Here is a 16577-nt window from a genome sequence, read left to right as displayed (position 1 = left end):
TATAATGAAAAACACAGAGACAAGGACCACAGAGGCAAGTTTTTGAGGTAGTAGCTGTATTCAAATGATTGACAACACAAGCACCCCCTCTCCCCTGTACCAATGTTTCAGCTACAGAAATGACAATACTTTTCACAAAATGTCTTACTTTCTATACAGCACTCAATCAAATGTTAAAATGAAATGGATGAACTCACTACCACAGATGACTAATACTGTGAGTATGCAGCATTTGTCTTCATATTCTGTTTCCCTCTTGTTATACTTAAAACATAAAACTAGTGTTCCCAGGCTAAGCACAAGAAACTAACTATGCAACAAAGCAAAAGAAAATAAAAAATATCCATGGCCAAACTTTCCAGAGAAAATACTTAAATTTTGTAGTTGTACATCAGAATGAAGTAAAAGGCATTGTGAAAACTTGAACTGTTAATCCAATAGGGGCAGTTGTAGTGTTTATTATTCACTCGTAAAACAAAATATAAAAAAGAAGTCACAATAAGAGCACCAAAGTTAACTAAAAAAAAGTATGTCAACCGTTAACAAAAAAGAAAAAGAAAATCAATATTTAAATACTTTTGTAACCACTTGGTTCCTTCACACACACTGCATCAGACCAAGGCAAATTACGTAAACCAAAAGAAAAAGCACCAAATGTTAAGGAAGATGAAAAACAAAAAAAAATTCTAGTAACTAATGAAGAAATATTCTTCTCGTTTTCCATCTGATCAACATCCAAATTTTGTTCCAGGACAACCAGGTGTTTTTATTTCCTCTTTCTGTCTTGAGAGCATCGTGGACAATACCTGCATGGCAGTGACAAAAAAAAAATACAGCGAAAAGATTTACTTGACTTGAAAGGGTAACAACTCACACTTTTATTGCACTAATGGAAAATTAGCATGTACAGCCTCCATTTCAGATACTGAGTTTTCTTACCATTTGCCTCTTGGTTTGGTTGTCAGGCCCACGCATGCAAAATGGAACCACTCAATGGAGCACTGGAGTAAAGAAAAAACAAAACAGTATGATAATGTGCTGTTAAGTATCACTGCAAATGGAGCACTTAGTCCAGACAAAAACTATTCAAAACAAAAGATCAAAACCAAAATCTTGCAAAGGAGAGACATTACATATAGTATGAGTGGTGTGGCATCTGCTAATCAATCATTGCCTCTTTAATCTGTGACCTTATCCACAGAAGGAAAAGACTCCTAAACCTCTTAATTTGTGTTAAGCATGCCTCGGAAATACATATAAGGGACAAGGGTACACCTACTCTATGTACAATAACTGATATGACATTATTAGTACTTCTATCTTTTATCATTATTCTTATCTAATCTTCTCAATTTCAGGCAAGTACAATGTTGTTGACCTTTGTGAGACTGGTATCTCATTTTAAGGTAATTTAAATAAATACACACATAATATCATAACTTGTTTGGACAGGGCACTCACATTAAAGGTCCCATGAAATGAATAAATACATTTTCTGCTTTTTTATGTGCTCTGAGATGCATTGTTGTATATTTATTTTTTTTATGTGCAAAATGTCAGAAAAGGGCATTTTAGCATACCAACATTCCACCGTTCCTCTTCCATGTGATCGCATTACTTTGCTGATAGATCTTGCTCTTGTGAATGTTTACAAATTCCATCCAATAAGATATGATTATAGATTTTAAGGCAATGTAACTAACCAGCAGTAGGAAAAACAGATACAGAATCAACAAGGTACAAAACTACATAGAAAACCATAAACACACTCTAGTTTATTCCTACAAATGCAGGCATCTGTAGTTATTATCTTTTGTCTCACAAAATTTTCATTTACTTTTATTACATACTTTGTATGTATTTTTGTTAAGTTGGCTTCTGTACTTGCAATGAGCATTATGTTGTGCGCTCTTGTCATTTTCCTTTCCTTTTTCAGTTCCTAACATCATCAACACCAATAACAGCTGTCTCCTCTACCAGAGGCCCATACATACACAGATAAAACAGCTTCGCCCTTTGTACGCCTCCACTTTTTCTCTAAGTGCAACTGATGTAAAACATTATTTATCCACAAAAATAGAGCGAAGAGCAGCATCAGTGTCCTTTATGTAATGTTCATCCCATCTACTTTTAAATTCTCATGTCAAATCTCTCACTACGTTAAGTTCCACCCAAACATCACTTTATAGAACCCATGACTGACACTGAAAGGAGACCATAGACCAAAACTCACATCAGTGTTGTCACAGCCGATCATCTCGCCATAAGACACCTGATGGCACAGACAGTAGGTGGGTTCGTTTGGGTCCACCGGCATGTCCAGCACATCAGATGGGTGCACATTCCCAAAGTTGGTGGTAGGGCTGTTGAATTCCCCTCTGATGATGAAGGAAATGTATTGCCAGAATGAACGTATGATTATAAGTGAGCTAAGATGATTACATTTAAATGTGAAAGATAAACACAAGCTGGAAAGTAGATGCATAACGTACGGCTGAAGGAGTTTGACTTTCTTCTGTGCACTCTTGGGACTGCCATCTTCATCTGAACTCTTCACTTTAGACCTTGTTTTAGCCGTCTTCTTTTCCTTCTGTCTGGTGTCAACTGGAATAACACAAGCATGCAAAATTTGGTTTTGGCTGCCCTAAAAGTCCTCAGCAAAAAACATAAAAAGATACCAAGCAAATATAATAGACACACACCTTTCTTCCCCTTACTGGAGGTGGAATCGTAGTCTGTGCTCTCAATTTGCTTTTCCTTCAAGTCAGCCTCAAACCGAGCCAGGTCTGTGTCAAGACGTCTGATGTGTTTGTCGACCTGCAAACAACAGATGAGCGGACTAATTGTGGTGGATATTTCATGTCAATTCCGCACAGCAGATGTATGATTTGTTTCCCCATACATATCACGTACAGATGTATGTAAAACGTTATGTTTATTTCTAAGATACTAACCATTTCATAGGTCTGCATGGCCAGTTGCACCTTATCATCGCCAAACTCCTTGCATTTACTGTAAGACTGCTGAATCTGCCTCAATATGGACAGCTTTTGCTCAGAGGAAAGAGTCCTGGCGTTGGCTGTGTACTCTTTAGCCAGAGAGTCTATCTGTCCTTTGAGATCTAAAAGAGAGACAAAAAGTAAAACTCACAAAACAACACTACAACTGTTGAGTCAGTGTTATAGTGTCATAAAACTTCAATGTGTAAAAGTAATACTTTTAAAGTATCCAGAAAATAACTACCATGATAATATTCTATATACTACATTAGGTGTGTTTTCTTCTTAAACATGCATGGACGTTCATTGTATGAATGCCTGTAAACAACTCATGTTGAGCAATACAGGACAGAGCATGATAGGAGCTTGGCTAAATGATTTTGAGAATTTAAACATCACTCACATCTTAGTATATGATATATTTATAATACCACAAGACTGTTCTTTAGAAATGTTTATAAACTCTTAAGGAGTAATATGAACTAGTCTGTTACTGAAGATCAGTGGTTACCAAACATTTTGGCTTGTGACGCCTAAAAATGGAGTCATGTCATGTCAAAGAATGATTCTACTAGTGGTGCGCGGATCAATACATAAAAATCAAACATGAAATCTCAAACATCTCTGTTCTAGAATCAATTTTCATATTATGGGATTGATATCTAAGCTCAGTAATGTTGTGTAGTTTACTATCAACAGGGGGAATCTAGTCTAAGCAGTACCCAGTTGACAGTACCTGCTTCTTCTTCAGCCTATCACAATCATATGCCAACTACAGCTCTGTAAATGCGTAAATTGCCTCTGACAGAGAGTTGACATGGATGACGGCTGAAGGCAGACGCAGTCATGTGTGGAGCTTTTTAGACCTCCGAACAGCAACAATGCTGTATTTGATATATGTGTGAGAACTGTGAGGTACTGTGTCAACACCATGAGGTTTAATCACAATACAGAATATGAAGAAGTTGTGCAGCAACAGTCTAAAGAAGAGGGGAAGAAAGGGTAGGTGCTGCTAGGGCGACCTTATCCAGGTAGCCTACAGAGATATAGTGAGTGTAGCTATTTGTGATTTTTATCACTGTCACTGAACGTGGGACAGTGATTCATATCTGTCAAGTCACAAGTATGTGTGCTGATGTTCAAATGATGGGATTTCCCCCACTCTTAAAACTATTGAAAGCCTTTTTATTGAGCTTTATCAGTTGTACTGGTATCTGTGATACCAGCCTTTGTTTTACTTGGCATTGGATGGCAAAAGAAATCAGTGGTATCGCATCGTACAGTCATGGATTGTATCGTTTTAAGGATTTTGCAAGGCCTAAAGAAGTTAAAGAATTCATTACTTGACCAAGGGCAAAACAACATTTTCTTATTCCTATGATCATGTTATGACCCCTCAGACCCTCGACCCCCAGGTTGGAACCCCTGCTTAAAATATGTTGTGTTCAGATGTGAAATAAAATTGTCCTAGTGAGCTTCAACAGGCCTCTTTTACAAAATGGAGTGCAGACCAGATGCGTTTTCACACCAGTTCAGAGTTAAAACCCACACTAGTTACACAGTTCATTGTTCTCACCCTCTGTGCGTTGATCTAGATCCCTCATCAAATTGAAGTTTCTCTGCAACTCGAATGGCAAGTTTTCTATGCCTGGCAAGGTGGAGGTGGAGAAAACAAACAGTTTAATCACACTTTCAGTGAGATCAACGTGAAACAGTAGTGTTAGTGCAAGCAGGATGGCTAGCTTAGTCGTATGCGCTGGATGCTGCTACAGCTGCCATTAACCATACCGCGCGAACTAGCATTCACAAATCTTGCAGTGATTTCGAAAGGGCACACAGATAATTGACCATACTTGTTTACGGGATTTAAACTAGGTGCTACTGTATTGCTGGTGCAGTTATGTTATGTGTGATGTACAATCTCAAACAGCATCCTTTCGGCGCTACGAAGGGATGCGATAACCCAGCAAATAGACTGAGCCCAAATCCGCTGACCGTCGGGGAACGGTTAGAGCAGCCTGTTCCGCACACGGGTTAGCCATGAGCTATATTATACTGTAGTAGACAAAGACAAAGGGAGCTAGGTGTGTTTAAATTAATTATATCGTGTTTAACGCATAATAAATAGCTTACTGTCCAAATAATGCTCCAAATACATCCCCGCCGCCATCTTAGAAAATGTAAACAACACAGCTTCCGGTCCGAAAGGGAGCAATCTGATTGGTTGTTTCCACAGTCCAGACAACACTACTGGAAGACTTTCCACCAAAAACTCATGTTTGTCAAGTTTATCAAGTCATAACTCATAAATATCATCAATACTTCCTCACACATGACAAATATCCTCAGTGTATTTATGACTGGACAAAAGTTAATTTGAAGATGTAGCTGATTACATTGTGAGCTTGTCAAAATTCAGATTTAAGAAATTTCTTTATGCATTCTGCTGATGACAGTGAACCACTGAGTACTATAGAGAATTTCAATTAAAGGTGTCAAATTGAATGTTTAAAAACTGGCTACCACCAGCCAACGTTCCAGTTATACATATCTGAAATTGATATTGACTGATCGAATAAACTAAACCAACAAGCCAAAATGTGATCAAGTGAAACCTATTTGATGCAAAAAGTGTTTTCCATAGCTGGCTTGACAATTTAGCTCTATCCATCAAATAATCAGTTGATCTAGGTAATGGTAAAGACAAAAAAACCTTCTTATTAATGAATCAAAACAAGTGATGAGGAAAATATCTTAAAAGATTTATTATGTTTCACAAATGTATAGACGTTGTCCCACTCTGCAATTAAATCAACAGACAAACAGTGAATATTCTGTAATACAAATAAAAAAAGGCAGGACCAAACTCAGGAGAAAGCGTCATTGAACAGTCCATTTGTACATGAGCATTATAATCATATCTGACTGACACGAACGGTATCAATGCTCTGCTATGACAACAGAGATCACAAATCTGACTACTCATTAGCTGAAGGAAGGTGATCTGGGTCCGTAAGGGAGCTTTACAAAGCTCTTACATAATCTCGTACACACCATCAATCAATTTCTTGTTTTTCCAACATGTTCTTCAACTTTTTGAATTTATTCTTCCCCAATCTATTCTTTGCCTTCATGGGTGTGTTTCTGTTTTTGCCCTGCTTTTTCTCAAATCTGCTTCCATCCTTTTTGTTTGTTTCATCAGCTGTCTTCACTGCGGGTTTCTTGGCCTTTGCCCCTTTCACAGTCTCTCCATCCATCTTGGCGATCTTTGCCTTTTTCGGTCCAGCTGGTGAGTCCTTTTTGCCTTTTGGCTTTACATTCGCCATTTTCCCAGCTGCTTTTCCATTAGCTTGATTTTTCCCTTTCAAGTTGCCTTCCTTGCCAGGGACAATCTTCTTGGTCTTGTCACTCTTGGATGGTTTCTTTTCAGGAGAGTCTGTAACAACTGTGGCCTCAGGAGCATCCGCGCTTTCGTCTTCTAAAAAAATAACACGCATAGAGGATGAGTTCATGTTAAACGGGAGGAAATATCGTGGTGAAAGTTAGAATGCTTTTATAGGAGGAAGTGTTACCTTTTCCTGCCGGTGCCGTTGGAATTACATTTGAGAATTTCTTCAGCTTGGCCACAAAGAAGCCATCCATATTATGGGAATGAGGGTAAAAGCGCCGAGACAGTCGAAGAGTAGGATGGAATCTACGTTCTTTGAACCTAGAAGGATGAAAAAGAAAATACATTTAGAGCTGGAGATCAGAGGCTTTCAATAACTGAGTGAAAACACTCGTTGGTTATCTTACTTACCTGGTGAAGCCTTCCTTGCCAAAGTCAAGTCCTGTGGGAACTAATTTGACGTTCCTTTTCTTCAAAGCGTAGTCCACCACCCATTCATTCTCCTCCACCTGGTGGAATACATTTTGATCAATATCCAAGACTCTGCTAAATACTTCAGACCCTACTCACAAACATGTAAACCTAAGAATGAAGGCAGAAGACATGGAACAAAAAACTCATTTTGACAGTAGTAGAGCAGAGGCGGGAACGTGTCATTGTTTTGCAAGTCACAACTAAGTCTCATGTCTTTGCACTCCGAATGTCCGAAGTCCTGAACTTTGAGTTTAGAGTCCTAAAAAAGTCATAATGCGTTCTACACCAAATTAAATTCCATTTTAAAAACAGTCTTGATTTACAGTTCTTTGTGCAACTTCATATGGTGTACAAAGTTGGAAGTTGCTGTGTCTGTCCCTTTTGAACCCACATGTTTTGTATACTGCAATTCATTTTTTGTTGACCACTGCATAGTTTTTGTACATGAACAAAATTATCTTTGGTATCATTTTTTCCAACTAGAGCTCAGTAATGTAACAGTTATTCATGGTTCAACCTGCAACGTGATTGGATGCTGTACAATTAGTTCAAACAAAGTGGATCTGGGGAATTTAATGTCAACTTGCTGGGAATGAATAGCGTTAAAATTTGTTGAGTCAGAAAATAAAAGGGAAATGAATTGATATTTGACACATTTTTTAAATAACATGCTGCATCTTTGGGCTTTTTAGAAAGTATCCAGTATTTTCAAGTCAAAAAGCTCAAGTTCAAGCAAGGGGTTACAGTCCTAGTGCAAGTCTATAAGTCTTTATCTGATTTTGTCAAGTCTAAAGTAATTACATTTGTCAGTCCAAGTCCACGTCTTTGATATACAGTACACATACCATTATTGAACACGTGCAGTAGACCAGATATCCTCCTGAAGGGGACTCAGCATTAACAGAGTCGATGGCAGCCAGAATCAGCTCTTTCTGCAAGTGAGCTGAGCGATGGATGTCTGCATCATCCTATCAGAAAATAGGAAAAAGTATTAAACACCATTCAAAACCAAAAGTACGCATCTATGTATGTGTGTATACATGAACAGTGAATGGCGTTTTACCTTGCTGGTCTTTACAGCTGGATCCTTAGCGATGACTCCTGTGCCTGAGCACGGAGCATCGAGCAGCACTCTGTCAAACCCGCCCATCACCTGTAGACAACAGTTCAACAAATCAGTACACTAAATTAAACTACAAAGTGTATGTAAACCACAGAGTTAATGTTCCTCTACACATGTATGAACAATACCTTTGGAAACTGCCTTCCATCGTAGTTGGAGACAACAGTGTTGGTGACTCCCAGACGGTGGATGTTTCCCACCACACTCTTCAACCTTTCAGCATTGGCATCATTTGCAACGATCACTCCTGTGTTTCTCATCAGCTGAGCTAAAGGTGGAGCATTCACATACGTACATCGGTAAATAGGTTTGATGTTCATGTGAGAAAAGTTTACATTTATCATATATGATGGGAATATCTTTGGGTTTTCACTGTTAGTTGAATAAAACAAGTCGTTTAAATACTTCATGGTGAGATAATTATAATGACCATTTCAGAATTATCTGACATTTTATAGACACAGGTTAGTTGCAGCCCTAGACCGCATTACACAGTTTGAAACACAGCATACAATTACTGTAATTGTCATTTATACAAAGTATAACTGCAGCACATCTTACCGATATAGGTGGTCTTGCCTCCTGGAGCTGAGCTCATGTCCAGCACTAACTCTCCCTCCTGTGGAGAGAGCGCCATGACGGGCAGAAAACTGGAGGCACCCTGCAGCATGTACTGGCCAGACAGATACTCTGGGGTTGCACCTGATTTAAAATGTAGAAAGAATCGCAGTTAAAGCTTATGTGGCTACAGTCGTTCTTCGATATTCTCTCATAAAGATGCTCAACAGGAGAACTTAAATAGCCAAATTTACTGAAACTTACCTATAGGTACTGAGGAGTCATAGATGACCAAGCCCACTTTAGACCATTTCCCCAGTGGATCAAGGTTCACTCCTCTGTTGATCAAGGCCTAAATAAGGGAAAACAAAGACCACAGAGTTCAACATTTGACTCAGGCAGGATTTGACAGGAGACTACTTCAGTCATTTGTTCCCTTTTTTGTCCAGTGGTGGTTAATTACAAGGTCAAAACTACAGCCAAACTATTAACATCTGTATCTTTGAATCTGGACATTCCTCGATTTGTTTCATTGACATTCTTAGTTCACAGTCTTCATATTATATTACAACTACTATGACTAGTACTACTACTTACTACTACTGAAGAAAAAAAAAGACAAAAATAGACAAGAATAATAAATATTATGAAGCACTTTATGAATTTTGACCCTCTCTCGCATTCCGAGCAGTTACCTGTGCAAGGTCCCGCCTCCTTGTTTTCAGTGTGTTGGTCCTAATGGTGACAGGTCTGTGAATTTCATTGGCCTCAAGGAAATCAACCAGCTGTAAGCAAGGTGGAGAAAAAAAACATGTTTTTCTTATTTATTTTTTTCCCATTCAACTTGACACAATCTCAATCAAGTCTCGACAACTGTCACATACTCAAACTAGGGATTGACAGATTATTGGATCCAGTATTTTCCCATTATCAGAATCAGCAATTGTTTTTGTCAGATTGCTAATAAAATAATTTGTACTACTCTGGCTCTGATGCAACTGACTCTCTAACTAAAAAATCAAAATTGTAAATTGTGCATAGTTACATTCCATAACTACTTATTCTAAATTCTGACACTTAGTTTTTCATTTTGACTTCAAGTCTATTGTTTACAAATATTGGTCACCGGTCTCTTTGATTACAAATAAAAAAGAATCTGTAACTACCCTTAAACAATTTTATGGGTAGAATTGTGTGCATCAATCAGTTCTACTCATCACTGAAATTGGGATGTTCTTCTCATCATAAGAACACGCTTTCTTTCATACAACAGGGAAAAGAAAAAAAAAAAAATCACCCACCTCTGAAAGAGGAAAGAGGTCTATCAATTTCTCAATGAGGAAGTTGTTGTAGCTGTAATAGGTACAGAGATCCTTCTTCAGAAGAGAGACGTACTCTGCTCTCTCTTTGCCCTCCTCCCGTTTTGTTGAGAAATTACAAAGAACATCGATGTTGTCCTTAATTCTTTGATAGATTGTCTTGAGGTCCAGAGGCAGGACACCTATAAATGCAGATTAGAAAAACATCTAGACTTAATGCAAAACAATTACATTCACTGCTTTAAAAAGGGAGGAAAAAACTGTAGGTTACCCACCTTCTTTCTCACTTTCCTCTGCCCCTGGTAGCCTAAATTTATCCATTTCATCAATGTTGGCCTGTACTGTGTCCTCCTCATCCATGTCAGCATCTGATTTCTGTTCCTCCTCCTCATCATCATCATCATCGTCGTCCTCCTCATCGTCGTCATCATCATCATCACTCTCTAGGCCCATGGTTTCTTTCAGCTTTTTCGCTTTCTTGGCTGCACGCTCGATGGGAAGAAGCTAAATGTGGAACAAAAACCAAAGAAAGTTGTCATTAATTATACAAATACAGTATATTCACCGTATTAACCATCCTTTGAAAGATATATAGCAATAGCACTGTTTTAATATATTACTAGTGAAGTGTGAGAACATTTGGAGTTGTATATGGAAATTTGCAATTGGGCAATAATAAAGTTTTGACATTTTGAATCACAACTTTAGTCAAATTTCCAGTCTTAAGTACAAAAAACACAACAAAGTCGTGGTTGGAAAAAAGTTTAGGTAGTTAAAAGTTGGCAGAACTATTTCACGTACTTCCTCTCCATCACTTTCTTCTTCAGCTTCTTCCTCACCACTGCCGTCATCAAGGGTACCATAGTCATCAACCATTTCGTCGTCGTCGTCATCATCATCGTCATCTCCCTCATCTTTGTCATCCTCCTTTTCATCCTCCTCTTCCTCCTCCACTTCTTTCACTCCTAATTTGGCAGCCTTCTTTCCTTGGTCTTTTCCTCCCTTCTTCTTCTGCTGCTGCTGCTCCTCCACCTCTTCATCATCTTCCTCTTGCTCCCAGTGCTCATCACTGTCATCTTCACTTTCCGGTTCATCGATTTTGCGCTTCCTCTTTGTTGGTTTCAACCATTTACTGTTTTCATCACTGAATCCTTCAGAGAAAAAGGAAATGTATATTTTCTCTGATTCATAAAATAACTCATTTATTTTCCCTTGAAAAGGCTCCAACACTCCATTCACTCAAAGAACACCCACAGAAGATCACATCCATGTCTTTTTTCATTCATTGAATCTTTATCATCTGTCACAACAGTTAACTGCAAACCAAATACACAAACACACATATGTGTTTATGTTCTTTAGTCCTTTGTTACCTTTCTTTGGCTGTTTCTCAGAAGAATCCTTAGGCTTATTCAAATTCTGGACTCTTTTTGCAGCTCTGTAAAATGACAACATAAATGAGCAACTTGTAAACAGATTGATGTTATTTCATGGTATTTAATCAGTCAACCTCTTACCTTTTCCTTCCTCTACTTGACAGGCGTTTTGGTCCAGTTTCATCTGTAAATGGACAAGAAACACTTTTACCAACAAGCCATAATGATGCAGTCAGAAAGACAAAATGTTTTTTGTTAAACTTCATGGTGTGTATTTCGAGGGTGAAATAATAAGGGCACAATAATCACCATCATCTATAAACTTGGCCAACTCTGTCTCTGCTCCTTGCTGCTTTTTGGCTTTTTTCCCTGGCCCCCTCTTCACCTTGCTGGTGGGATCCAACTTCCGACCCATGACTCCGAGCTACACAAATAGCCTAGAAAATGGAGGAAAATAGTGTTGTCAATATCAGTGTATATGAACATAGGTCACTGTTAATGCTGTCCTTCATCCATGTTGTGTTGCAAAGGGACTTTGGGTGAACCACAAAACATTACATATACCTGCACATGCAGCAAGTAACAGCATGTTGTATTGAGCTTGAGTAAATTCCACAACATCCATTAAACAATATCATTATTCAACAAAATTAAGATTTACTTGACCACTACCATATCATCAGGTATTGCTTTATGTAAATACACTGCAGATTAAAAAGTCACTGACCTACATATATGCATTTCTTTTTTTTATATAATGTAATGAAAGTCAAATGTATTGTTAAATGACACAAAAAATATATGGTATAGGTTCACCAGTAAACTCAGAAACTTTATTTGATCCGATAGGACTTCTGTAATCAAGATAAAACATTAAACATTAATAATAAGTCAATAAAAACAAAAAAAATCCTTTACTGAAGACTATTACACTATCTGCTATCATTAGGGGAAGCAGAATTCAGCTTATGACACAAAATATAACTCTCAGTATCTAAGTAATCAAAAGACTGTCAGACTGAGAAACTGCTAAAAACTTGAGCAGTGTAGCTTAAGTCATTAAAGGGAAACTGGTCGCTACAACTATGCAGACCAATCATATATCAGACATGTTGTCATAATCACATGCACTCATAGGTATCTTATTTAAAAGTGACCAAGAGCTATACAGTATTACAATTTACTCAGTTCACCATTGCTAACGTCACATGTTTTCCTTGTACTGTCTACTCATTTTACGGTGTTTCTTATGGATTCAAGAGTACATTACAGGAGACACATACACCCTAAATGTTCAAATATAAGGCATTCAAACGTCTTTGCACGCTTGCAGTGAGAAATGACAGAGTGAGCAGCTAATACACGAGTTAACCCAACTCCGCATGTCGTGTTTTCAAAACAAGACCTCGGCTATGAACACTCTAACTGAGTGTTTGCCTAATGAGCTCAGCAATAATTCTCCATATACTCACCGATTAATCTGCTTCTTTTTGACCCAACTTCTGACTCTGCGCTGTAAGATAAAAACGTCCACACGTGAATTTTCCTTCAACACGTTGTAAAAGAACATCCGGCGCACATTAGTGACGGAGTGATGATGGCGCTGGTGATCACGCGCGCACACATAAAGACCGTTGAGGAGACACCACTTTTTAAAAATTGAAAACAGAAAATGTTTTAACGTTATTACATTAATACAGTAACTAAAAAAATATATAGGCTAAATTAAAAGGCGCAAACTAAGTACTTACTAGTTACTAGGCACCCTTTCGTGAACGCGCTTTTTTGCCGTGACGCGCACATTCTGCGACTGTCTATCAGAAGGCATCATGGACGTTCCTATCTCGAAGAAGCGTGGTCTTGAACATTTGGACGAATATGAACCAAAACCAGCCAAACATCTCCGCAGCCTGCACGACCGTATGGCAGAGAGGAGACTGGTTGTTATTCTGGAGGGGGCATCGTTAGAAACAGTGAAGGTAAAGCGTCAGGGTTGTGTTTGTGTGCTGTTGTGATCCAGCCCCTACCTGCTACAAGTGGAAGTGGCATCAGTGACCATACCTTTAAAATTGGGGTCACTAATACAAATAAGTGAATTTATTATACCCAAACAGTTTATGTTGTGTGTATTTTTTGCATTTGCCAGGTCGGAAAAACCTTTGAGCTGTTAAACTGTGACCAACACAAAAATATGATCGTCAAAAGTGGAAGGAATCCTGGCAACATAAGACCAGACATCACACATCAGGTAACACTCACAGAATACTGTGTACAACCGCTTTACCTATGTCTATGTCATGACTCATGACAGTACCATTTTGTTTTACTTAATTATCATTAGAATCAGTGAAGGAAAAAAAAATTGGGCAGAGATTCAGAGGTCTGGATGAGGCCAGTCAAGATCCTGCCTCAAGAATGAAGGCTAAAATGTAGAGCCTGAAAGACATATTGCTTTCATGAGCGATTTTAGCTCATCAGAGATACGTCAGAGAAAACTGACATGATAAAGCAGTCCTGCACGTTTGCAGTACCATAGAAACAGTGTCACCAGTACATAGTTTGTCCATCAGGGAGCACAGACTTATGGAAGCCCTAAAGGGCCATGCATTCATACATTTTATTTCCTCCGTTTTCCCGTGATAACAAGTTAATTTCATTTGTTTTCTCGAGATCTCGAGTTATTATCTCGAAATAACAACTGCTGTTTTTCCGAGATAATGGGATAATTTTCTCGAGATCTCGAGATAACAAAACTTTGTTTTCCCGAGATAACGAAATAATTAATTCGAGATCTCAAGATAATGACTGTGATATGATAAGCCTGAGATTATGGAGATGCTCGGGACCTCGTAGCTGGTCGGCTATGTAGCCGACGGGATAATTGTCTCGAGATCTCGAGATAACAAAACTTTGTTTTCCCGAGATAACGGGATAATTTTCTCGAGATAATGAAACTTTGGTTTCCCGAGATAACGGGATAATTTTCTCGAGATCTCGAGATAACGAAACTTTGTTTTCCCGAGATAACGGGATAATTTTCTCGAGATCTCGAGATAACGAAACTTTGTTTTCCCGAGATAACGAAATAATTAATTCGAGATCTCAAGATAATGACTGTGATATGATAAGCCTGAGATTATGGAGATGCTCGGGACCTCGTAGCTGGTCGGCTATGTAGTTAACGACGACATCAGGCTCACTTAGATTGCGCCACCAATATAGCTGAAGCCTTGCTAACCGTCTTTTTAGATTACGCACACTAATGTGTATATTATCTGTAATAGCAAGGCATAATGCTATTTCAGCCTGTGTCAGGCCTTGATTGAAAAGATATGTGACGCGGTGATCGATATGCTCCTGCTCCTCTGACATTGCTACACTGAATGATGTTTCCTGCAATGATTTAATGTACTACACTATTGTTTTGTTTACTCAAGATCTAGAATTCATTATATCGTTATCTCGGGAAAACAAAGTTTCGTTATCTCGAAATCGCGAGAAATTATCCCGTTATCTTGGGAAAACGGCAGTTGTTATTTCGAGATAATAACTCGAGATCTCGAGAAAACAAATGAAATTAAGTCGTTATCACGGGAAAACGGAGGAAATAAAATATATGAATACATGGCCCTTTAGGGCTTCCGTACGTCTGCTTACTATGCTGTAACTCTTATGTTTCTGTGTTGCTACAAGTAAGCAGTTTTTTCTTATGTAAAGTTCTTCAACTTAGGCATGTCTTCGAAAAAGGGCCATGTAAATAACTGAAATATCTTGTTTTATTTTCACTAGTGTCTGCTCATGTTGATGGACAGTCCACTGAACAGGGCAGGCCTGTTGCAGGTTTACATCCACACAGAGAAAAACGCCTTAATAGAGATCAACCCACAGACCCGCATCCCAAGAACCTTCACTCGCTTCTGTGGCCTTATGGGTAAACTACTAATGTTGAATACTTTCTGTGGCTAAGTACTAAGCTGCCAGTCTTACTTACCTGAGCTGATCTCCTAAACATTCCTTTGTCTCTTCTTCTATCTTAGTTCAACTGTTGCACAAGCTGAGCGTCAGGGCTGCTGATGGTCCTCAGAAGCTTCTGAGGATGATTAAAAACCCAGTGTCGGACCACCTGCCTCCTGGCTGCCCCCGCATATGCACCTCCTTCTCTTCTGGAGAGGCCGTCTGCCCCCGAACTTTGGTGCCGGAGGGACCGGCTGCAGTGGTGATTGGAGCGTTTGCACATGGAGCGGTGAGAAATGGCTCTACTGTAGATGGAAGCTGATTCACTGCTTTACACGTCAAATATATTTGTTGCTGATCTCCTTGTCTTTATTAGGTGAATGTGGACTACACAGAGAAGACTGTATCCATCAGTAACTACCCACTGTCTGGGGCGCTGACCTGTGCCAAGATGTGCTCTGCCTTTGAGGAAGTTTGGGGCGTCCTGTGACCAACAGTCAGTGAACTACTGATGTTGACCAGCTGGAGGCAGTACAGTACATGGACATTTTTTAATGGACTAGAAATGGATATAATGGAAATGTTGGGCTGACTGTCCATTTCCCCAGTGATGCCACGTGGAATACAGACATGTATCCTGTTACACACTGTATGTGTAAATTTGTATGATGGTGTTTGGCCACTGTGTGAAGTATACATAGATATTTGTACCGAGTGTTCGCACTTCATGTAGAAGTGTGGCTATATTTTCTACCATTATTAATTACTAAGTTTTGGATTATCAATCAATACAGTTACATTAAAATATACAACCAAAATGATGACTAGTTTTTGTTTCATATTGACTGAGAAGAGTTCACTAAAAGAAATGACAAGCACAGTGGAGACAAAATATGACAAGGTGATGAAGAACATGAGTTTCCCTGAGAACATGGAGGTATAAGACATTAGAAAAAACATTTTCAACACATCAAAAGAAAATACACAATTTTAGGATGCTTGAGAAGTTTGAGTTTATTAATGCTCACCATGAATTTCTCTTAATGCTAATAATAGTAAGCTCTTCTCCTAGCAACCTGACGTTGCCTTGTTTGTAATCTTGATCTTGTTTTGGGAATTCCTAATCTTGCTGGATGTCTTCTTTGGGAAGACTTTTACAGATGTCGGTTCTGGTTTGGTCGACGTCTCCAAGCTCTTTGAGCCTTCCTAGGTGCCTTTCGAACCCGCGCTGTTTTGTTCATTGCAGATCTGCTTTTCTTCCCTGCTGTGATTTTCTTCTTGAAGATGTCATTTCTCTTCTGAGTTTTGGTAAGTCTCACTGTTTGTTTTACCACCTTCAACTGTGCATTTCCACTTGATTTAATGCTGTTATTAGCATTTCACAGT

The 16577-nt window shown here is 38.7% G+C and overlaps 3 protein-coding genes across 3 annotated transcripts; 1 reads left to right on the top strand and 2 right to left on the bottom strand.

Annotated features, from left to right (window-relative positions):
- Positions 1-39: 39 nt before the first annotated feature.
- On the bottom strand, positions 40-5182 carry ing4 (inhibitor of growth family, member 4). The gene is made up of 8 exons (XM_073485265.1): positions 5133-5182; positions 4576-4647; positions 2955-3121; positions 2703-2817; positions 2493-2604; positions 2234-2378; positions 940-1001; positions 40-806 (listed from the first exon to the last, which is right to left on the bottom strand). The coding sequence occupies exons 1-8, from the start codon at positions 5167-5169 to the stop codon at positions 767-769; spliced, it is 750 nt and encodes a 249-aa protein (XP_073341366.1). The 5' UTR covers positions 5170-5182; the 3' UTR covers positions 40-766.
- Positions 5183-5740: 558 nt separating this feature from the next.
- Positions 5741-12799, bottom strand: nop2 (NOP2 nucleolar protein homolog (yeast)). The gene is made up of 16 exons (XM_073485656.1): positions 12710-12799; positions 11547-11674; positions 11379-11421; positions 11235-11299; positions 10663-11012; positions 10137-10365; positions 9844-10043; positions 9238-9327; positions 8807-8894; positions 8546-8686; positions 8113-8252; positions 7925-8014; positions 7707-7829; positions 6799-6896; positions 6572-6708; positions 5741-6477 (listed from the first exon to the last, which is right to left on the bottom strand). Exons 2-16 carry the CDS (start codon positions 11650-11652, stop codon positions 6056-6058), a joined length of 2322 nt encoding a protein of 773 aa, XP_073341757.1. The 5' UTR covers positions 11653-11674; positions 12710-12799; the 3' UTR covers positions 5741-6055.
- A 245-nt stretch (positions 12800-13044) lies between these two features.
- Positions 13045-16009, top strand: emg1 (EMG1 N1-specific pseudouridine methyltransferase). Its single transcript, XM_073485534.1, has 5 exons — positions 13045-13216; positions 13384-13485; positions 15027-15168; positions 15275-15480; positions 15568-16009. The coding sequence occupies exons 1-5, from the start codon at positions 13067-13069 to the stop codon at positions 15679-15681; spliced, it is 714 nt and encodes a 237-aa protein (XP_073341635.1). The 5' UTR covers positions 13045-13066; the 3' UTR covers positions 15682-16009.
- Positions 16010-16577: the final 568 nt, after the last annotated feature.

This window comes from Pagrus major, chromosome 17 (assembly GCF_040436345.1).
Source record: "Pagrus major chromosome 17, Pma_NU_1.0".
NCBI classification, from domain to species: domain Eukaryota; kingdom Metazoa; phylum Chordata; class Actinopteri; order Spariformes; family Sparidae; genus Pagrus; species Pagrus major.
This window is presented reverse-complemented; position numbering and strand designations above follow the sequence as displayed.